Source organism: Somniosus microcephalus, chromosome 2 (assembly GCF_052327205.1).
Source record: "Somniosus microcephalus isolate GS21.2 chromosome 2, FLI_Smic_1.0, whole genome shotgun sequence".
Lineage (NCBI taxonomy): Eukaryota > Metazoa > Chordata > Chondrichthyes > Squaliformes > Somniosidae > Somniosus > Somniosus microcephalus.
The window spans coordinates 142,669,063-142,692,484 of NC_140988.1; the positions used below are offsets into that span (position 1 = coordinate 142,669,063).

General features: G+C 45.8%; 1 protein-coding gene across 1 annotated transcript in view; it reads left to right on the forward strand.

The window, feature by feature from the left end:
* fras1 (Fraser extracellular matrix complex subunit 1) overlaps nt 1-23,422 on the forward strand; it is a 747,542-nt gene that overhangs the window by 525,407 nt on the left and 198,713 nt on the right. The window contains exons 32-35 of the mRNA XM_085963231.1: nt 7,518-7,640; nt 8,399-8,513; nt 19,955-20,092; nt 22,966-23,097. Of these exons, the coding sequence (XP_085819357.1) occupies nt 7,518-7,640; nt 8,399-8,513; nt 19,955-20,092; nt 22,966-23,097 (508 nt within the window). The remainder of the gene's footprint in view (nt 1-7,517; nt 7,641-8,398; nt 8,514-19,954; nt 20,093-22,965; nt 23,098-23,422) is intronic.

Sequence of the window (23,422 nt, forward strand, 5' to 3'; positions counted from 1 at the left end):
AAACAGACCCAGTGAACCAGGAAACTAAAGCCCTCCCTCCTGCACCAACACTTTAGCCACGCATTCATCTGCTCTATCCTCCTATTCCTATACTCACTAGCACGTGGCACCGGGAGTAATCCAGAGATTACAACCTTTGAGGTCCTGCTTTTTAATCTGCTACCTAGCTCCCTAAATTCTTGTTGCAGGACCTCATCCCTCTTTCTACCTATGTCGTTGGTACCAATGTGAACCACGACCTCTGACTGTTCGCCCTCCCCCTTCAGAATGCCCTGCAGCCGTTGTTCAGGAATCTGTAACTCCACGACCGTGGTTTCGGATGGCTGACGGAGGGGAGGGCCCTGGCCGGCAAGGTGGCCAGTCAGGAACGTACTGGATGGCGGAGGAGCTGGCGCAGCGCATGTCCTGGCACGGCATCCATTCCGCGGCCAAAGCCATCGAGTCGCTAAAGGAGGCACTCGGGCCTGACTCCACTAGGTCTGTTGAGGGGGCTCGAGCTAATGGAGCGATCCCGTCCGAGCTGACCCCCGTTCAGACGGAATTTCTCATCGGCGCCCGACCCCAAAACCTCGCTTGGGAACCGGCGCCTCACAGCTTGAGCCGTCTCTCGGAGATTCCTTCTGTGCCATTCCACTCTGCCGGAGAAGTTTCCTGTACGGGTTGCTCTTGCACACTCTCCACTTTGTCTTCCTCGTGTGCCGTCCGGACATCTTGCCATCCAGAGGAGGCGGGGGTCCCCAGTGGAGGGCTCTCTAAGCGGGAGTCCTCCCCTTTCCTGTGGGGAGCTGTTCCGTGCAACAAATATTTAAATAGGTTCACCGACTCCCAGGCCGCCTGCAAATTCCATGTTCATGTATACACCGAGTGTGAGAGGTTGCAGCCCCTCTTCCAATGTTTGAAGGGGATGCTCCTCAATTTTTTGAGGACTTCAGTCCCACATTCCTGATCCTTGGGCACCCGGTGCAGGGGGAGCGGGCAGATCGGTGGACCTACTCGTGGGACTGCTCCTGGGCCTGGCCGAGGTGGCCATTAACAGGTCCAGACAGCAGGCGGTCGAGGGGGTAATTCGGCCCTACTGCCTGCTATGTTCACGCCCGGGTGTCCCTGGAGATGGAGCACGCGGTGTCTGCCAGTATGATTGAGGCCTTCCGTGACTGGTGGGCACCAGAGGGACTGGAGTGCTTCATCACCCTTGTGGTGCATTGAGCCACTGACAACATTTCCCATTTTTACTTTGTTCAAATATTTTACTACTTTTCAACGGTTCCTTTTTTTTAAAATATGTTTCTGTTTGAAAATTATTTTTAAGAGTGTACAAAACATGCCTAACTGAGAGGTTTTAGACTTGCGTTTTGCACCGCTAATATTGCGGTCTAGTGATGAAGAATGATGCAGCAACTTGTGAGCTAAATGGAGGTTAAAGTCTTTGGGTGTCATTACAACAACAACAACTTGCATTTATATAGCGCTTTTAATGTATTAACATGTCCCAAGCCGTTTCACAGCAGCGTTATCAAACAAAATTTGACGCCAAGCCACATAAGGAGATATTAGGACAGATAACCAAATGCTTGGTTAAAGAGGTAGGTTTTAAAGAGCGTCTTAAAGGAGGAAAGAGAGGTAGACAGGGGAGAGGTTTAGGGAGGGAATTCCAGAGTTTAAGGCCTAGGTAGCTGAAGGCACGGCCACCGATGGTGGAGCGATTAAAATCGGGGATGCTCAAGAGGCCAGAATTAGAAGAGCGCAAAATTTCGAATACTTGTAGGGCTGGAGGAGTTTACAGAGATAGAGAGGGGTGAGGCCATGGAGGGATTTGAAAACAAGGATGAGGATTTTAAAACTGAGGCATTGCTGAATGAGAACAAGAGTTATCTAGGTAAAATTATTGGACCTCTAGTGACCCAGTGAACGAGACAATTCATTACAACACAAGAAGACAATTCATTATGTGGGTTGTAACTGTTTCCTTAATTTTTATCTATATATATTGTTAAATAATAAGCATTTATATCTAAGAGGGAAGGGATGTGTGATATAGAACGCTTCTATAGATCAGTTTACTTAATTTGAGCTGTCTCAGTTGTTGAATGGATGTTGGGTGCAGAAGCGCCACAACATTTTTAATATTTCACATAAAATTAGTTTGCAATCCAGTTTCCTAAGCAACGGATTTTCCAGAGGCTTACCATGCTTTGGGCCTGAGATTTCATTGCAGATTTGGAATCCAATCAAGTGCGGTGACCTCAGCTGTTCAGGCCACACTGGAGAAGGAGAACACAGTAATGTGGAATGCAATATCTATAGGAAACTATCAAAAGCTCTTTGATTAATGTTTATATGGAGTGTCTTATTATTGGATCAGATGTTTAAAGCTGATTTTCCATTTAGTTGCAAGTCACATTTATATTGAATTTAATTTTGCAACAAAATGCAAACCCATTATATGTGATTTATAAAAAGGGTCATTTGTATCATTGCAGATATTGTGATACTGCTTTGAGATGACGGCTAATTTTACAATTTCGTGCTCCCAGTTAGGGAGCATTGACTGCTAGGAGCGCGATTTTGTGAAAGTACCCCGACGAGTGAGAATCCATCATTTATCATTAAGAAAGTTTAAACTGCACAAATAACTCAAAATTGAAATATATTGAGCAGTTTCTAAAACGGACAGGCGCCCAGGCAGCAAGTTGTAAATGTTTCCCCTGAAGTCTGATTAATGTGCAAGTTATTGGGTGAATAAAAACTGGCACCATCAAAATATCTGAATTAAATGTATATGGTTTTCAAATCACTATCACTATAGAGTTAAGAACATAAGAAATAAGAGCAAGAGTAGGCCATACGGCCCCTCGAGCCTGCTCCGCTATTCAATAAGATCATGGCTGCTCATCGACCTCAACTCCACTTTCCCGCCCGATCTCCATATCCCTTGATTCCCCTAGACTCCAAAAATCTTAACCTTGAATATACTCAAAGACTCAGCATTCACAGCCCTCTGGGGCAGAGAATTCCAAAGATTCACAACCCTATGAGTGAATAAATTCCTCCTCATCTCAGTCTTAAATGGCTGACCCCCTATCCTGAGACTATGCCCCCTAGTTCTAGACACTCCAGCCAGGGGAAACAACCTCTCAGCATCTACCCTGTCACTCCCCTTCAGTTAATCATAGAATCTTAGAAAGTTACAGCACGGAAAGAGGCCATTTCGGGCCATCGTGTCCACGCCGTCCAACAAAGAGCTATCCAGCCTAATCCCATTTCCCAGCTCTTGGTCCGTAGCCCTGCAGGTTAGAGCATCCCAATTGCTCATCCAAGTACTTCTTAAATGTGGTTAGGGTTCCTGCCTCTACCACCCTTTCAGGCGGTGAGTTCCAGACTCCCACAACCCTCTGGGTGAAGAAATTTCCCCTCAAATCCCCTCTAAACCTTCCATCAATCACTTTAAATCTGTGCCCCCTGGTTTTTGACCCCTCTGCTACGGGAAATAGGTCTTTTCTATCCACTTTATCTATGCCCCTCATAATTTTATACACCTCAATCAGGTCTACCCTCAGCCTCCTCTGTTCCAAGGAAAACAGACCCAGCCTATCCAATCTTTCCTCATAGCTAAGATTCTCCACTCCCGGCAACATCCTTGTAAATCTCCTCTGTAACCTCTCTAGTGCAATCACATCTTTCCTGTAATGTGGTGACCAGAACTGCATGCAGTACTCTAGCTGAGGCCTAACTAGTGTTTTATACAGTTGAAGCATAACCCCCCTGCTCTTGTATTCTATGCCACGGCTAATAAAGGCAAGCATTCTATTCTGTATGCCTTCTTAACCACATTATCTACTTGGCCTTCTACCTTCAGGGATCTGTGGACATGCACTCCAAGGTCCCTTTGTTCCTCTACACTACTCAGTGTCCTACCATTTAATGTGTATTCCCTTTTCTTGTTAGCCCTACCCAAATGCATTATCTCACACTTCTCCGGATTGAATTCCATTTGCCACTCTTCTGCCCACCTGACCAAAACAGGAAGGCGGATTATTATTTGAATGGCAATAGATTGGGAGAAGGGGAAGTGCAAAGAGACCTGGGTGTCCTTGTGCACCAGTCGCTGAAGGTAAGCATGCAGGTGCAGCAGGCGGTTAAGAAGGCAAATGGTATGTTGGCCTTCGTAGCAAGAGGGTTCGAGTACAGGAACAAAGATGCCGTGCTGCAGTTGTACAGGGCCTTGGTGAGACCGCACCTTGAGTATTGTGTGCAGTTTTGATCGCCTTATCTGAGGAAGGATGTTCTTGCCATGGAAGGAGTGCAGCGAAGATTCACCAGGCTGATACCTGGGATGGCAGGAATGACATATGAGGAGAGATTGTGTCGATTGGGCTTATACTCACTGGAGTTTAGAAGACTGAGAGGGGATCTCATCGAAACCTATAAAATTCTGTCAGGCCTGGACAGACTAGATGCAGGAAGGATGTTCCCGATGGCTGGGGAGTCCAGAACCAGGGGTCATAGTCTAAGGATAAGGGGTAAGCCATTTAGGACTGAGATGAGGAGGAATTTCTTCACCCAGAGAGTGGTGAACCTGTGGAATTCTCTGCCACAGAGGACGGTGGAGGCCAGTTCATTAAATATATTCAAGAAGGAGTTGGATATGTTTCTTAATGCTAAAGGGATATGGGGAGAAGGCAGGGACAGGGTACTGAATTTGGATGATCAGCCATGATCTCATTGAATGGCGGAGCAGGCTCGAGGGGCCGAATGGCCTACTCCTGCTCCTATCTTCTATGTTTCTATGTAAGAACCCTACCGATGTCTCCTGCCTCCACACACAGATTACCCTCATGATCTCTAATAAGCCCTACCCTTTCTTTAGTTATCCTCTTACTCTTAATATATTTATAAAACATCTTTGGATTTTCCTTGATTTTACTTGCCAAGAATTTTTCATGCTCTCTCTTTGCTTTCCTAATATCCTTTTTAATTGCACCCCTGCACTTTCTGTACTCCTCTAAAGATTCTGGAGTATTTAGCCCTCGGTATCTGTCATACGCCTCCATTTTTTTCTTTATCCTATCCTGTATGTCTCTAGACATCCAGGGGGCTCTAGATTTGTTAGTCTCACCTTTTTTCTTTAAGGGCACATATTTGGTCTGAACCCTCCGGATCTCCTCATTGAATGCCTCCCACTGCTCTGACACTGATTTACCTTCAAGTAGCTGTTTCCAGTCCACTATGGCTAAATCCCCTCTGAGCTTAGCAAAATTTGCTTTTCCCCAATTTCGAATTTTTATTCCTGGTCTATCTTTGTCCTTTTCCATAACTACCTTAAATCTAACAGAATTATGGTCACTAGCACCAAAATGCTCCCCACTGATACGGCTTCTACCTGCCCAGCTTCATTCCCTAAAACTAAGTCCAGAACCGCCCCCTCCCTTGTTGGGCTTGCTACATACTGGCTAAAAAAGTTCTCCTGGATGCATTTTAGGAATTCTGCACCCTCTATACCCTTCACACTAATTTTATCCCAGTTAATATTGGGGTAGTTGAAGTCCCCTACTATTACTGCCCTATAGTTTTTGCACTTCTCAGAAATTTGTCTACATATTTGTTCTTCTATCTCCCTCTCACTGTTTGGGGGTCTGTAGTACACTCCCAGCAGTGTGATCGCCCCTTTTTTATTTTTCAATTCGACCCATATGGCCTCATTTGATGATCCCTCCAACATATCATCCCTCCTCACAGCTGTAATAGCTTCTTTAATTAATACCGCGACCCCCCCTCCCTTTTTACCTCCCTCTCTATCCTGTCTGAAAATCCTGTAACCAGGAATGTTGAGCTGCCATACCTGCCCCTCTTTCAGCCATGTCTCTGTAATAGCTATAATATCATAGTCCCAAGTATCTACCTGTGCCCTCAGCTCATCTGGCTTGTTCGCTATACTCCTTGCATTGAAGTATATACCATTTAGTACAGGCAAACCTCCTTGTTGACTAATATCTAGCCCTTGATTCCTGTGTCCTTCCAATTTACTTTCTACAGTTTTGTTTTCCAATTCCAGTTTTTCTTCCCTCCCTATTGACTTTATACTTAGGTTCCCATCCCCCTGCCAAGCTAGTTTAAACCCTCCCCAACAGCACTAGTAAACCCTCCCGCGAGGATATTGGTCCCATTCCCGTTGAGGTGCAACCCGTCTGGCTTGTAGAGGTCCCAGCTCCCCCAGAAACGGTTCCAATTCCTCAGGAATCTAAAGCCCTCCCTCCTACACCATCTCTCCAGCCACACATACATCTGCTCTATCTTCCTATTTCTGTACTCACTAGCACATGGCACTGGTAGTAATCCGGAGATTACTACCTTTGAGGTCCTGCTTTTTAACCTCTTCCCTAGCTTCCTAAACTCTGCCTGCAGGACCTCATCCCTCTTCCTACCTATGTCGTTGGTACCGATATGGACCACGACCTCTGGCTGTTCACCCTCCGCCCTCAGAATGTCCTGCAGCCGTTCAGTGACATCCTTGACCCTGGAACCAGGGAGGCAACATACCATCCTGGAGTCACATCTGCGGCCGCAGAAACGCCTGTCTGTTCCCCTAACTATTGATACTGAACGCAGGATGAAAATCTGCTAATACCTACAAAATAACAGTGAGTACATTTCAAAAGTAATTTATTGGCTGTGAAGTGTTTTGGGATGTCCTGACGATATGAAAGGCACTATATAAATGCAATTCTTTCTTTTATTACAAGCTGATTAGAATTCTACACCAGGCCCCATTTTTGCACAGCTGCACTCCTTTCTGTTCACTGTGCTGTAAGCTATGTTCCAGGAATGTCAGCAGCAAGCTCGCTTTACAGGATACCAACTATACAAAATGTGCTGCAAATTGTGACCATAGCAGAAGAGCTGGGAAAGCACAGCAAGCAACAGCTCAGTCATTTGGAGGATTGAGACCTCGGCCCCCCACCAGTGAAGAGTACAATCACATTGTTGTACTAATGTTTAACACTATTACAACTTTGTTCTCCATGACCCAATCAAATACAGGAAACTCTCGTTTAAACGGCACCTAAATATCCGGAATTCTCTATTAACCGGCAAAATTCATACTCCGAAAACACCTCAATAACCGGAAATGTTGCCGAGTCTGAGTCCGAGTCTCCCGCGTTGGCCGAGTTAGTCAGTGTGGTTAGTTCTCCAAACTGCCACTACTCGGCTTCTTGGCACTGTCAGAAGTCCGAACACCTCAATAACAGGAGTCTGACTCTTTGTTAAAAATAGCCTCGGTAGATAACCCTCTCCGTCATCTGGAATTTTTAATCAACCGTCACCATCCCGGTCCCGTCGGTGCCGGATACCAGAGAGTTTCCTGTAGATATTGATTTTCTTTTGGTTGAATATGAAACAAATTACAGTTCCTTGGAGCAAACATTTTTAAAATCATTTTTATGTAAGAATGACAATACCATCTAATAAAGAAGCCAAGGAAACAATTTCTGCCACCCACCAGTTTTTATTTATTGCAGATTACGAATGATGCCAGGACCTACACTGGAGCTGAAAGCCATATATTTCAAATTGGAATTTTACAGAAAAATGAAGATGCCCCACAGCTAGCTCCAGGAGTTATTACCCCTCTACAACTCACAGTAAGAATTACCTTGTTAAGTTACCCCCACGTCTGCTAGACTCTGCCAAGTTAAATTTAGTAAATTCTCTGCATGAGGTTCTCAATGAGGAAAGGTGAACAGGCCCATTTACTTTTAACTACTTACATAGTATGTGTGGAACACAATCTATAGGGAGACAGTGGAGTTAGATTGCATCAAAAAATTCAAGAGAGCTGGATGTGGCATCAGAACCTGTTGACTGAACATACGGGAGGTAATTTTCAACTTTGTCACCTGGGCGGTAACATGGCAGAGCAGATTGCCTGCCCTGCTTAAAACTTGCCCAGTTTTATGAGCAAAAATCAATTAGGTTCTATACAGGATGGGTGACCTGCTCAGATCACTGCCCAGGTGGCGAAGTTGAAAATGACCTCTGCTGTTTTATAAGTGTTGTAGAACATAGGCTCCAACGTTGAGGTACAGATGGAATTTTCTTATCTGGGGTTTTAATGACCTTACGGCATTTTAGCCTTGTGGTAAATAAAGATACAGTTGTCTGACCATTGGCCCATTTTAATCTTTAATTACTGTTCTAAATATAATTCAAATTCAAATGTATTTTGATATTGAATCTATTAGCAGGCTTTTAACTTCAAGCATTTATTTATACCTATTTCATTTTAAAGCTCCTTGTCACAGAAATGTAGAAAAAGTCTCACATTTGATGAATAGAATAAGGAGGAAGAATGTTTATTCTGTAAAATACTTTTTGGATAACTAACACTTTTTTTTATTAGGCACTTGAAGATCGAGTTACAGTAATCCAGGCTACGCAATTGTCATTTGTAGACAGAGACACGCCAAACCAGGATCTAATCTATAACATCACTGTTCCACTGCTCCCAGAACATGGCAAGTTTTAATAATACATATACTGGGGAAAAATACCCCTGTTCTAAATAAATGTATTTAAGATTTTGATACACTTAGCACACAGAGGAAATCTTCCCTACTGCTTGCTTTATTTGTGGTTATTCATTTGTTTGTCAAATGTGATGGTGAAAAAATAACATTTGTTTTTACATAAGAAAAGTCAGGGATTAGAAAAGGCCATTTGACCAACCAAAACTAATTTCTCCAGTGCCTTAACTCTCCCATCATGGCATCTAATTGAATTTTGAATAACACTATTTGTTTATCTATTTGTTCTCCGGATGTGGGTGACACTGGCAAAGCTGCATTTATTATTCACCCTGCATTGTCCTTAGAATACAGCTGAGCAAGGCCACTTCAGATGACATTTAGAGGGTGCATTTATGTGGGAGTTGTCCCACTTGTGTGCCAGAACTTTGCCGGAAGAGTCACGGCAACCCTGGAGAAAAGGCGTAAACGGTGTTTGCACCATTTTTCCGGGATTTCCATGGGATTTCCACCAAAGCTACAGCAGACTGGTAGGAAATTCGCCCCTTAAGAATCAACCACATGGTGTAGACTCGAGTCACATTATAGACCAGACTAGGTAGAGAGGCAAGTTCCTTTCCCTGAAGAACATTAATGGACCAGTTGGGCTTTAAGAACATAAGAACATAAGAAATAGGAGCAGGAGTAGGCCATTCGGCCCTTCGAGCCTGCTCCGCCATTCAATGAGATCATGGCTGATCTTCTGCCTCAACTCCATTCACCGGCCCTATCGCCATAACCCTTAATGCCCTTACTAGTCAGAAATCTATCGACTTCTGTTTTGAATATACCTAATGACTGAGCCTCCACAGCCCTCTGGGGTAGAGAATTCCAAAGATTCACCACCCTCTATGTGAAGAAATTTCTTCTCATCTCAGTCCTGAATGACCTACCCTTTATCCTGAGGCTGTGGCCCCTGGTTCTAGACTCTCCAGCCAAGGGAAACATTCTCCCAGCATCCATCCGATCAAGCCCAGTAATAATTTTGTATGTTTCAATGAGATCCCCTCTCATTCTTCTGAATTCAAGAGAATACAGGCCTAGTTTACTCAATCTCTTCTCATATGACAGTCCCGCCATCCCAGGAATCAATCTCGTGAACCTTTGTTGCACTCCCTCTATGACCAGTATATCCTTCCTTAGGTAAGTAGACCAAAATTGTACACAGTACTCCAGGTGTGGTCTCACCAAGGCCCCATATAATTGGAGTAAGACTTCTTTACTCCTGTACTCAAATCCTCTTGTACTGAAGGCCAGCATACCATTTGCCTTCCTAATGGCTTGCTATACCTGCACATTCACTTTCAGTGACTCATGTACAAGGACACCCAGGTCCCTTTGAGCATCTGCATTCCTCAATCTTTCACCATTTAGGAAATACTCTGCATTTCTGTTTTTTCTACCAAAGTGGATAACTTCACATTTATCCACATTATATTCCATCTGCCATGTTCTAGCCCACTCAATTTTATATCCGTCAAGCTGCACTTGTAGTCATTTTTTATCATTTACTCTAGAATTCTAATCATGTAACCGTCTCAAGGGCAATTAGGGATGGACAATAAATGCTGGCCTTGCCAGCGACGCCCACATCCCATGAACGTATATACAAAAAAATGTAGTGTGTATATTTAACAAAAATTGGTAATAACCAGAAAATGAAGTCAATGGAAAAGAAAATCGGGCAGAGTATTAAAAGGGCTGTCGATTCACTACCGCCCAAGTTGAATTTATACCAATTTATCTTTCAGTTTCAAGGCAATGGGGGAAAAATTCAGTTGGTAGTGCCTCCCGTTAGCGCCTTAAGAGGGCACCAAGTGGGGCACAAAGCAACTAGTGCCCGAGCGCGGCGATATCTGCGCTTTGCGAAATTGGCCGGACATTTTGCGGCGGCGCTAAACAATACTGCCCGATCTCCTGCGCTCGCAGATCTTGATGTCATTCGAGAGTGCAACACCCTTGTGACGCCCTGGACCAGAAATTGAGTAGCGCCCCCCTCCTTTCCGCCTGGTGCAACCAACGACAGGTTGACTGGAACGCTTCCCAGTCGCTGTGGGGGTGGGGGGGCGCTATTTAAAGGGGGCCTCTTCCTGGCTTTTGTGTGGTAGCCATTTTTGCACCATTCGTTCTGAGAGAGAGAGAGAGAGATTTTGAGAGAGACAAAGAGAGAAAGAGAGACTTCTGCATTGAGTCAACGCTGTCTGAGGTAGTTTTGGCTTCTGACCATAACTTTGCAGGTACTTTGCTTTTTGATCATCATAACTTTGATTGCCTAGATACTATGGGGGCTGCAATGGATGGGAACGTCGTCCTTCTCCATCACATTCGGAGGGCACAGAGATGCAGAGAGAGAGTGGCAATCATGGCCAGACGGCGGAGGGCCAACAGGCCTCTGTACAGGAGACCTTACCCTCCCAGGGTTTTTCGCCAACAGTTCTCCTACATTAATATGTCTGAGGAGCAGTGTTTGCGAAGGCTGCGCTTCAGCAAGGAGGTGGCCACTGAGCTCTGCCACCTGCTTCAGCCAGATCTGCAGCCTCAACTGAGGAGCAGGACGTCTCTGTCGGTGGCAGTGAAGATAACAGTGGCTCTCAACTTTTATGCCACCGGCTCATTTCAATCAGCTACTGGGGACATCGCCAATATCTCCCAGTTCGCGGTGCATTGCTGCATCCGTCAGGTAACAAATGCCCTCTTTAAAAGGAGACGAGAGTACATCTCTTTCCCCATGACCCCGGACAAGCAGCAAGAACGCGCAACGGGCTTTGCGATGATAGCGGGCTTCCCCATGGTGCAGGGCGCCGTTGAATGCATGCATGTGGCCTTGCGGGCGCCGCAAGAGAATGCCGAGGATTTCCGCAACTGAAAGGGCTTCCATTCCTTAAACGTTCAGTTGGTCTGTGACCACAGACAGCTGATACTCGCTGTCAATGCCCACTTTCCTGGCAGCAGCCATGATGCCTTCATCCTGCGCCAGACTTCTGTGGCAGACCTTTTCCAAGCACCGCATCACCCAGGAGGTTGGCTTCTCGGGGACAAGGGATATCCTCTGTGCAGCTGGATGATGACACCGCTCCGTTCGCCCAGCACCCCTGCTGAGCTACGATACAACGAGAGCCATCAAGCTACCAGGAACATCGTTGAGCACACAATCGGCATGCTCAAGCAACGGTTCCGCTGTCTGGACCATTCTGGAGGAGCCCTGCAGTACTCACCTGAGCGAGTCTCCCACTTCGTTGTTGTGTGCTGCATGCTGCATAATCTTGCAATCCTCAGGACTCAGCCAATGCCACCAGGCATTGGAGCACCAGCAGAGGAGGAGGAGGAAGATGAGGAGGATGATCATCAGCAGCACCAAGGCGGGAGGGAGGCACACAATGTACAAAGTGGAAGGGTCGTCCGTCAAAGGCTCATAGCAAGTCGCTTCTAGGCCCCCTCTGAGGAAATGGCTTCTACCATTCAAACAACCTGAATGAAACCATCCCGCAACCGCTAAGCCGGTCAAGGCAACAATGATTGCAAAGACCAAACATGTACATTTTGAATACAGACACTTCTTTATTTGACAAACTCTGCGTGTCTCATTTCCGCATGACAAACTAATAGAAAGAAACACAAAAAAAAAACAATGTCCAAAACAGTTACAAAAGTTTGACCACGAACCTCGGCCTTTAATAAAAAAATGAAAAACATTTTGTCACACCTCCTACTTTTTGCCCTTCGTGGGTGACCTGCTTCCCTTGTGAAATTCCCCCCTTCCCACCCTGCAGCTTTTTAAAAATTTTTTTTTTTATTCATTGATGGGATGTGGGCGTCGCTGGCTGGCTAGGCCTGCATTTAGTGCCCATCCCTAATTGCCCTTGAGAAGATGGTGGTGAACCGCCTTCTTGAACCGCTGCAGTCCATATGGTGTAGGTACACCCACAATGCTGCTAGGAAGGGAGTTCCAGGATTTTGGCCCAGCGACAGTGAAGGAACGGTGATACAGGTCCAAGTCAGGATGGTGTGTGGCTTGGAGGAGAACTTGTAAGTGGTGATGTTCCCATGCGTCTGCTGCCCTTGTCCTTCTAAGTGGTAGAGGTCGCGGGTTTGGAAGGTGCTGTTGAAGGAGCTTTGGCGAGTTGCTGCAGTGCATCTTGTAGATGGTACACACTGCAGCCACAGTGCGCCGGTGTTGGAGGGAGTGAATGTTGAAGGTGGTGGATAGAGTGCCAATCAAGCGGGCTGCTTTATCCTGAATGGTGTCGAGCTTCTTGAGAGTTGTTGGAGCTGCACTCATCCAGGCAAGTGGAGAGTATTCCATCACACTCCTGACTTGTGCCTTGTAGATGGTGGAAAGGCTTTGGGGAGTCAGGAGGTGAACACTCGCCGCAGAATTCCCAGCCTCTGGCCTGCTCTTGTAGCCACAGTATTTATATGGCTGCTCCAGTTCAGTTTCTGATCAATGGTAACCCCCAGGATGTTGATAGTGGGTGATTCAGCGATGGTAATGCCATTGAATGTCAAGGGGAGATGGTTAGAGTCTCGCTTGTTGGAGATGGTCATTGCCTGGCACTTGTGTGGTGCGAATGTTACTTGCCACTTGTCAGCCCAAGTCTGAATGTTGTCCAGGTTTGCTGCATATGGACACGGACTGCGTCAGTATCTGACGAGTCTCGAATGGTGCTGAACAGTGCAATCATCAGCGAACATCCCCACTTCTGACCTTATGATGGAGGGAAGGTCATTGATGAAACAGCTGTAGATGGTTGGGCCTAGGACACTGCCCTGAGGAACTCCTGCAGTGATGTCATGTGATTGAGATGAATGACCTCCAACAACCACAGCCAACTTCCTTTGTGCTAGGTATGATTCCAACCAATGGAGAGTTTTCCGTTTGATTCCCATTGACTTCAGTTTTGCTAGGGCTCCTTGGTGCCACACTCGATCAAATGCTGCCTTGATGTCAAGGGCAGTCACTCTCACCTCACCTCTGGAATTCAGCTCTTTTGTCCATGTTTGGACCAAGGCTGTAATGAGGTCAGGTGCTGAGTGGCCCTGGCGGAACCCAAACTGGGCGTCAGTTAGCAGGTTATTGCTGAGTAAGTGCCGCTTGATAGCACTGTCGACGACACCTTCCATCACTTTGCTCCTCTGTAATGGGACCCCAGTGGCTGGGGGAAGGCTGCTGATTGTCACAAACTGAGACTGCAGATGCCCTTGAAGGACGGCCTGGACCAGCTCTGGGCCTGGAGGGCCCGGCTGCTAACTGCACCAACTCTGCATGGGCGGCAGCAGTCTGTCCTACAGGTGATGGCAACTGCAGTGGAGAAGTGCCAGTGGTGGCAGCAGGAATGCTATCATCTTGAGAGAGGACAGCAACCCCCTGCTCGACCGACACACTGGCACTCCCACAGGGCAGCACTTCAGCATCCGGAGCAATCTAATGGAGCACAGATTGCTGCGGCGTGGTGAGAACCTCGGGAAAATGTGCCCGATCCAGCAAGGGTGGCAGCAGTCAGTGCTCGCGTGGCCTCAATCTGCGTCTGCATGAGACCAGCCTCTGACTGCATTGCAGCACTAAGCATTTGCGTGGCAGCCGCCTGTGCTACACCGAAGTGCTCCACATTCCTTGCCAGTGATTCAATGGATTCGGGCACCCTTGCCACTGCAGCCATGAGCTCAGTGTGCCTGTGCTCCGCCTGAGCGCTCATTTCAGCGAGGACCCGCTCCTCCTCTGCGTCCAGAGCAGCAGGACTCGAAGCCATACTCTCCCTCCGGGGAGAAGGCCCCCGAGCTTCCCTACCCCCATCGCGTTGCTGCAGCCCGCTGGGTCCTGGAGCTTCACCCTCATCAGACCATTACCCCCTGCTCCCCTCCAGGGAAGAAGGTGTGATCCCAGTATGGGCATGGGCTGCCTCGGGAGAGGGTGGCGCTGATGCTCCGGCTTCCTCTTCCTCCTCGCCTTTAGCTTCACTCCCACTGGCAGCTTGAGGGCCCGTCTCCTCACCTGGTGAATCACCATCTGAAAGCAGGGAGGTACAAGAGTGGCTTTAGCGTGAGGACAGGGTGGCAGCAAGGGAGGCATGAGTGCAGCGATTTAGTGATTTGGATTGAAAGTGTCAAAGGCTGCTGTTGTGAGGAACAAGTGGAAGGAGAGAGGACAAAAAGGTGATGACCTTACCATTGCTGTCCAGAACGGGGTCGGCGTCTCCAGTGGCGACGGGACCAATCACCCGGCTTGCCACAATCCTGTGGACGCGCTCCTCAAGATCGCTGAGGGGTTGCAGCTGAGGCCACCCTCCACCGGTCCATTGCTGCTGTCTCCTATTATGAGACAGCTTGGCCTGGAAGAAAAAGGAAGGCGTCTGAGTAAATATGCAGCCTGGTCTTGCCTGAAATGCCTCCCATGGTTGACTAGCCCTTACTGTATGCAGCTGTGGTCTTGCCTGAAATGCCTCCCATAGTTGAATAGCCCTTACTGTATGCAGCCATGGGCCTAGAAATTAGGTATGGCCCCGCCAGCTCAGTTGCGCCCAAAAGTTTGCGCAGCGCCCGGAGCCCGTTGCGCCCGCCAGAAATTCACTTTTAGCGCCCCAAGTCGGAACCGGGCGCTGTTCCAGGGTGTGCCCGCCTCCGCTTGGGGCGCTGAAAGTGAATTTCAGCGCTCCAGCTGCCGCTGCGCCACCCGATGCGGTGCGGCAGGCTGGGGTACTGCAGGCCTCCTCCTTCTCTTAAGGAGGAGCTGCCTGCAGCCGTGAGATCGCCGCTGGATTCTGCCGGCAAATGAGCCCGGCACCACGGAGAAGTGCCGGGCTCGCGGGAATCAGCCACCAATGCCGCGGGGGGGGTGGTGTAGGAGGCCGGGGAGGGAGGTGCGGGCAGGCAGCCGCCGAAAAAGCGGCCGGCCGCACCTCCACCTTTATGCGCCCCACTAACGCTGCATGAAGGCCGTGTTTCACGAACGTTGTTTGCGGCCGCTACGGAAGAGGCGGCTGCAACTGAATATGGGCATCGGGGCGGAACCGGGGCGCTGCGCACACCGATGACGTCATCGGTGCCGGCGCAGCGCTACCGGCTACCGCCGCCATTAACACTGCACTCAATTTCCGCGCTACCAACCCCGCCGGCGCAGAAGACCTCTTTAGGCGCTAAGTGGGCGCAAGGCCCACTGAATTTCTAGGCCATGGTCTTTCCTGAAATGCCTCCCATAGTTGAATAGCACTTACTGTATGCAAAGTGTGGAATGTGCGTGTGTGTTTGATGAAAGGGCCATAGGTGTTGGATGAGTGTTGGGCATTGGGGCTTTTAAGACCCTCTGGCTATAAAGTGAGGTTGAGATGGAGGGATGGAGAGGTTTTGAAAAAAAGGCACTCACCCTGACGACCCGAGTGAGGTCGTTGAACTTTTTCCTACATTGCAGATGGGTCCTAGGCACCATGCTGCTTGAGGAGACTCTCTGAGCCACCTCCCTCCACACTCTTCTGTACTCGCGTGGCAAAGGCCTCCTGCCACTCTCTGGGTACAGAATGGATCTTCTGCGCTCCACCGCGCCAACCAGAGCCTCCAAGACCAGCTCGCAGAAGTGCTGTGCTCGCTCCCTGGCCCTCTCCATAGTGTTTGGCTGCTAGATTTAGCCACAGGTCTGCCCAGGCCGAGATTCAAGGCTCCAATAAGCAGGGTGTGGCTGCAGAGCAAGATCGACCCTCCCCTTTAAGAACTGACAAGCGCCAGTGTGTCTGTGTTCAATCGCTAACTGACAGCACCTGCGCTGTGCCCGCCCTCTGAGGTAGCACCTCGCTCCTCAGCCTTAGCGCCTTAAGAGAGGTGTGTAGCGCCTGATTTAGCGCTCCAATCACCTCCAGGGGCGATAAAAGCCAAGTTTGCTGTCGGAGGCGATAATTAGCGCCAGGCGCTAAACTTTGCGCACCGCCAATAATGGCGTCCCATATGGGGCGATACCGAATTTTTCCCCCAATATGCCTTATCTTACCTTTGAGTACCTCTGACTGCTTCTTCTCTATCATTTATTCCCAAATGGATTACCGCTACGGGCTCCACTCCCACTTTCTGCACTGACATTCCCGTTTTCCTCAATATTATCACCTGCCAGATAAATCACCAGCCTGTTAACTTTATATTTATGACAGAAGGAACTGTTCACTACTCACACCGTCGGATCTTCAGCTACTATAACCTCTAATTTCCTCACCACAGCTTTTCCCCTCGTTCCTCTAAACTGCTCCAACTTTTCCAGAATTTCCCCTTCCTCCTCTTGAATGCCACCCTCAGTGTTATCCTATCACCTACTTGTTATTTCCTGAATTATTATTCCATGGTACTTCCTGGTTTCCTTACAGCCTCTCATTACAGTAACTCAATCCATCTCCTCTTCCATTGTCTCTCCTACTAAGTCCAATACCAGCCACAAAACATCTGTTTAAACTTTCACACCCTGCAATCCCCCTCTGCACATCAACCTTACTCAGCAATCTTACCGTTCTCTCCTTCAATTCTTTCATTATCAGACAATGCCCTTAACAATAGCCCTGTCTCAACTCTATGACACTGATAAATATAAAAATATTACCACCTACACAAACAGTTGCTCTCATTTCACTTCCTACCTTCTTGTGTAGCTGAGGGCTTGAACTAAAAGTCATTTCTAATTCCTTGCAACTTTAATATTCCTTTAAATTTTTTTGGTTGACAAAAAAACAGAAAGGGTGATTTATTTCTCCAATTAAGCAAATTACCGCTGACAACAGTGTTACACAAAGTGCTATTATGACATCCCTGCCAATAAATTAACATTTTAAAATTGAGTTGCCCCTTAGTTGTCTCAGATTGCAGTTTCGGTATAGTTATATTTATTACCTTTGTTACCTCTAGACTTGACTATTCCAACGCACGCCTAGCTGGCCTCCCACATTCTACGTAGAATTGAGGTCATCCAAAACTCGGCTGTCCTAACTCACAAGCCCCGTGCACCCATCACCCCTGTGCTCGCTGACCTACATTGGCTCCCGGTTAAGCAACGCCTCGATTTCAAAATTCTCATCCTTGTTTTCAAATCCTTCCTGGCCTCACCCCTTCCTATCTCTGTAATCTCCTTCAGCCCCACAACCCCCCCCCCCCACCCCCCGAGATATCTGTGCTCCTCTAATTCTGCCCTCTTGAGCATTCTTGATTATAATCGCTCAACCATTGGTGACCATGCCTTCTGTTGCCTAGGCCCTAAGCTCTGGAATTCCCTGCCTAAACCTCTCCGCCTCACTACCTCTCTTTCCTCCTTTAAGACACTACATAAAACCTACCTCTTTGACCAAGGTTTTGGTCACCTGCCCTAATTTCTCCTTATGTGGCTCGGTGTCAAATGTTTTGTCTCACAATACTCCTGTGAAGCACCTTGGGACGTTTTACTACGTTAAAGGTGCTATATAAATACAAGTTGTTATTGTTATTATTGATCCAGAACAGTTTTTAGAAATGTTCTTCCAAGCACCACTGATCATCGATATAATAATTTTCTCAATGCGATAATGTTTCAGAATCCACAATATTTGTGTGGCATTGAGTCCCAATTTTCCTGTTAATCAATGAGTCATGACCAGGGAGGGAGAGTGCAGGTCAACAGCAAAATCGTCATTATTTTCCAACTGAGTAGCAGGAAGGAGAAAATGTTTTGATGATGATGCTTTTTCCGCACCAGCCTGTGTGTCATAAGCAGACATGAACCAAGTGTTTAGAAGCAATCCTGTTACAGTGTAATAAACTTAATGATGGAAATTTTAACCTAAAGGAAATGGCTGGGTTGGGGCGTGTGGGTAACTTGCCCAGTCTCCCAATATCTCCTTGTTTGGCCAGGCATTCATTTTTTTCTTGCGCTACCGTGAAGCAGCATGGGATGTTTTTCTACGTTAAAGATACTATCTAAAGATAAGTTGATGCTGTTTTAAAAGAATCTTCTAACTGGTCCTTCATTAGATCACTTGATGTTATCAGAATCAGTCCTAACAAAATACCACAGCAATAACATTAATTAATAAACAAGCTGTTTATTTAAAGCCTGTCTCTCTTGTCGTTGTCTTAAAGTATAGCATTTTAACAGACATTTAAATAATAGGCATGAATAAACAGAAGTGTTGAGTAGTCAGTTTAATTGCAGAGATATCACTTAGCTCAGCACAAACAACCGGACTTAAAGGCAGAGAAAAGCAGTAACCAAATAAAGGACGGTAATGTAAATTCCATGGCCTGAATTTTGCAGTCAGTGGCTAAAGAATGACGCTCACCGTTCATTGCGCTTACAGCTGTCCACAGACTTTTCGTGGGCTTTTAAGCAGCAACTTGCAGTATTTAGAGATCCTTTTCAGCAAGGATGTTCCTGATGGCGGGGGAGTCCAGAACCAGGGGTCACAGTCTAAGGATAAGGGGTAAGCCATTTAGGACTGAGATGAGGAGGAATTTCTTCACCCGTAGAGTGGTGAACCTGTGGAATTCTCTACCACAGAAGGCAGTTGAGGCCAACTTATTAAATATATTCAAGAAGGAGTTAGATATATTTCTTAAGGCTAAAGGGATCAAGGGATATGGGGAGGAAGCAGGGACAGGGTACTGAATTTGGATGATCAGCCATGATCTCATTAAATGGCGGAACAGGCTTGAGGGGCCGAATGGCCTACTCCTGCTCCTATCTTCTATATTTCTATGGCGCCCTCTACAGGGGATCTGTGGCGTGTGTGAGCAGGGAAAACAACAGCAGGGCTCTTCAACCAATCAGATTGAAGAATCTTCACTTGAGACATGCAGAGTCTAAACCAGGAAGTGTAAATTAGAATATTTAATTCATTGTGAAATCATGTACAGAAAGCAAAATAAAGTAAGGCAAAAAAAGATGAGATTAAGAGAGAGACGGAAAGAACAAGTAAAAATAATATATATATTTTTTTAAATCTCCCAACAATAATTCAGATCTGAAGGAATGAGACTTCACACTTGTAAAATTAAATTATCAGTGCCAGAGAGGTTGTTTGGCAGTAATTAAAAATTATCATGCTGTTAAAAATTCACTTACACCTGAATGCACCAGCCCCAACTTTTTGTGACATGTTTAGTGGGTAAGTACCACAACTTCACGCCCTTCATGTGGTTTAATGAAGAATCTCTCAGCGAGATGTTGGGATTCTTGTGGAGGAGCAGGGCAACTCAGACAGCAACTTCCTGTTTTCCGTGTGTGTGGACACCAGAAGTTGCTGTCCGATTTGCTCCATAACAACGGTGAGTGCTGATCGCCTCATCGTTATTCCTACCACAAGACCAGGCCCATGACGGATCTGCATAGACAATATGTAGGTGTTAGCCTATTTGTTTTTGTGTTGCTCTTGTATAAACATTGTGTTGCCTTGCTCCAGGTACTCTTGAACACTCTAGTAGCCCTTTCTTCCCAGTCACATTCTTCACTCAGGCTGATATTGACAGTGGGAAGATTCTGTACCGACCTCCAGCAGCATCTTTGCACCTGCAAGGCTTACTCAAATTCTCCTTCACTGGTAAGAAACATGATGCAAATATATATATAAATTAAGACTTTTTTCACAAAAGCATTGTTATTACTACTTATTCCGTGAGTGCTATTGGTGACTTTTTCATCCACAAGGTCAGTATTTCACACATTTTGAGCTAAGGTATAACTTGCACAGTGGAGTAAATGGTTGGTACGAGCACACAGTCAGGCAATTCTGCCAGTGACCATTTGACTATAAAATAAATGGAGTTTCTTATCTGTGACAGGAAGTTGCAGATATTCTTTTCCTGGGTGACAGAATTCACAGTTTACGCATGTTGTTCCTGTTTCTGATTCTGGGCCATTAACGTTAATGAAAAAAGCACAAGAATGTACAGTCACAGATGAGTTTCCATTATATTGCTCCATGACTCGTGCGATCACTGGTATGTTTCTGCTAGTTAGTAATGTTAGCAAAAAATAAAATAGGTTTCACCATTTTATACTCATGCCAACTTTTTCATTCACATTAATAACTGAAAGAAAGTATACCTGATTAAGGCAAGGCTTTAGTATTGAAGACCATCAAAGGTCAGATTTTCCTCTCACTGTTTGGCCATAAAGGATCGATTGCTGCAGTGCGTAAGACTAAAATTGGGCAGGGAGGATTGCATACCCTGAATAGGGCATGTCCATTAATTGGACAGAAAATCAGTTGGACTCCGTTACAGGTGTCTGATCCTCTCCCCTCCCACCAGCCAGTTTTTCTCTATGCACTGTGCCCAGGTGATCTTTTACATCCAATCACAATAAGTGGGAAACCTGCTGCAAACAGTTTTCACTTTACTGGATGAATTTTGTAGCAGTCAAGGTGAAGTATGTCACTGCTGTGGAGTAGAACATTTTTTCACCTTGTTCATCTATTATCAAGCCCAAGTATTCACAGGTTAATTACAGCACAGCCAGTTGGCGATTAAAGCGCTCTCGATTCGGCCTTACCGCCGAAGAGCCACTATACATTTGGGCTTTCCACACCAGCAATCACGATGGAACTCAGTGATTTTGCTATTGTGACTCAGAACAAGGCTGAGATTGCCCAAATTAATTACAGCTAACAAAAAGAACGTTCATATCATCAGTCTGCGCTGAATCCACAACTGGATCTAAAAGGTGAAAAGCCAATGTCTAAGCCACTGGATGATCCAGTCCTCACAGTTTAAATCCTGGAAGTTATTATTGTGCTGATGCATTTTTATTTAGCAAACTGTTTACTTTGTACAGTTCAATTTGTTATGGTCCTCAGAACTGTGACCATTGTTTGTACTGTTGTATAGGTGCATTTGTTTGTTCCATTTCCAACAGTGGGCATCTCCAAACTATGTAATTTGAGCCTGGTTTTATTCTCCTAGGTCTGCCTGAGTCGGTGAACTTCCTTTTCACAGGTATACAGTTCCTAAAGACAAGCTTTCCTCAAACTGACTCAAGTAAATGGGTTTCTAACACCCTCAGACAAGTCCTTAGTGGTGGCTTGGTGGTCCTACCCTAACCTTTTGAATTTGGTGTAATTGAACCTTAACATTCTTGCACCTGAAAGAAAGCTGTGGCGATGGTTATCAGATACTGTGTGCAGGAGCAGCTCCAGACTTTCAAGGAAAGGGTTATCTCCATTACTTGCATGACTCCTAATACCTCATCCCAAATCTCAGGTTTATATTAAAAGCTAATTTTCTATGAATATAAATAATAAAATGTCAAACAAGTTCATGGCCTATAGAAATGTTAACATTATCATCTTGTAAATGAAGAAATTAAATCTTCTTTTCAAAAGTTGCATTTACCAGCAAACCAAAGAAGCACTATAATTAACATGCCTTTAATCCTCCGTGTATTAATCCATGAGTATTTACTATACATTGGGTGGGATGGGAGTTACTTTACAAGCACGCAATCTCCATAGGTTTTCTGTTAACACCTTCTTTGCATGGCTATACAAATCAGGGTTCAAAATAGAACCAATATAGCAATGGCTTTACAAAAATCTTTTTTTCAGTATTATCTGTACCCCTGATATTACAATGTTGAATTTGTTTGGACAGTATTTATGTTTTCTGAAAAGAAAATTATTTTTAGGCCTGGCTAATTAAAATGATCACCACAATTCTCTTTTGGATAAACTCAGTACTTTTCGACCACGGGTGAATTACGCAATTATTATCCATCATAAAAAAGTTAATTTGACTCCTTTGGGTCCCCTCCTCTCTCTAACCCCATGCAAAGCACCACTGCTAGACTAAGAGAAGGGGCAAGTTAACTGCTCCCAAGCGAATGCCTGCACTAGTCCGTGACTGTCTGCTGGAAAATCTACAAAGGCAACCTGGGTTGACCTGTGTGGAGATGTCTCTTCCTTGTTTGTGGTGAGGAACCTTGCTCGCCCTTTGAAATCATGAGCTCAATGTGCTCAGTTCATGGTGAGAACCAACATTCTCCCACTCTACTCCCAATATACAGACCCTCTTAGGACATCAAAACTAAATGAGTTCATTTATTTTATTATTATTTAATTAATGTACAGTAAACCCTCCCCACATCATTCTGATAAACCAGAATCTCTGATGAAATGCCACTCTGAGAGTTTTTTCAATTTGCTCCCAAGTAAAGTGTTAGAGGGTCTACTCTTTCACATAGGAGGAACACACAATATTAAAACACCTATCTGCTTCTGTAGCATGTAGTGTATGTTAACATGGGCATAGTACAGGAGACGGATGTATCGAACTGATACATTTTAGTACATAATAACTGGTCTGTGTTAATGCCTGAGGCTGATTTGTGTTTTTCTTTACAATGTTAAAAATGTATTTCAGCATATCTATTTGGAGATGGCTGCAATCTTACAATGTTTGCTTTATCCTTGTGCAGTTTCTGATGGTGAACATGCATCTCCAGAAATGGAATTTACCATTCATCTGCTCTCTACCAATCAGCAACCTCCTGTTTTTCAAATATCAAAACCCTTCATAGAGGTCGGCCAGGGAGGAAGAACAGCCATTGGTAAGACATGTGTCCTAATCAATTGGCTGGTTCAATGTCGATTTACCTTTGGCTATTTAATGTCCTGTGTATTCAATATCCAAACTCTGGGTCCATTCACATAAAATGTTTGTTTAACTGTATCTGTAACAATGTTCTACATATTAGGGTAGATTTGATGAATTCATACTCCCAGTGCAGCGCTATGTGTGGTGGGAACAAATGTCAGAAGTTTGGGTTCGGAGGTATGTGAGCCCTGCAGGATTTTCCAACCATTAAAATTAGGGAGCAAAAATCCTGTGGGGTGCACGGACATTTGTGCTCAAATTCCCGATATGTACTTCCA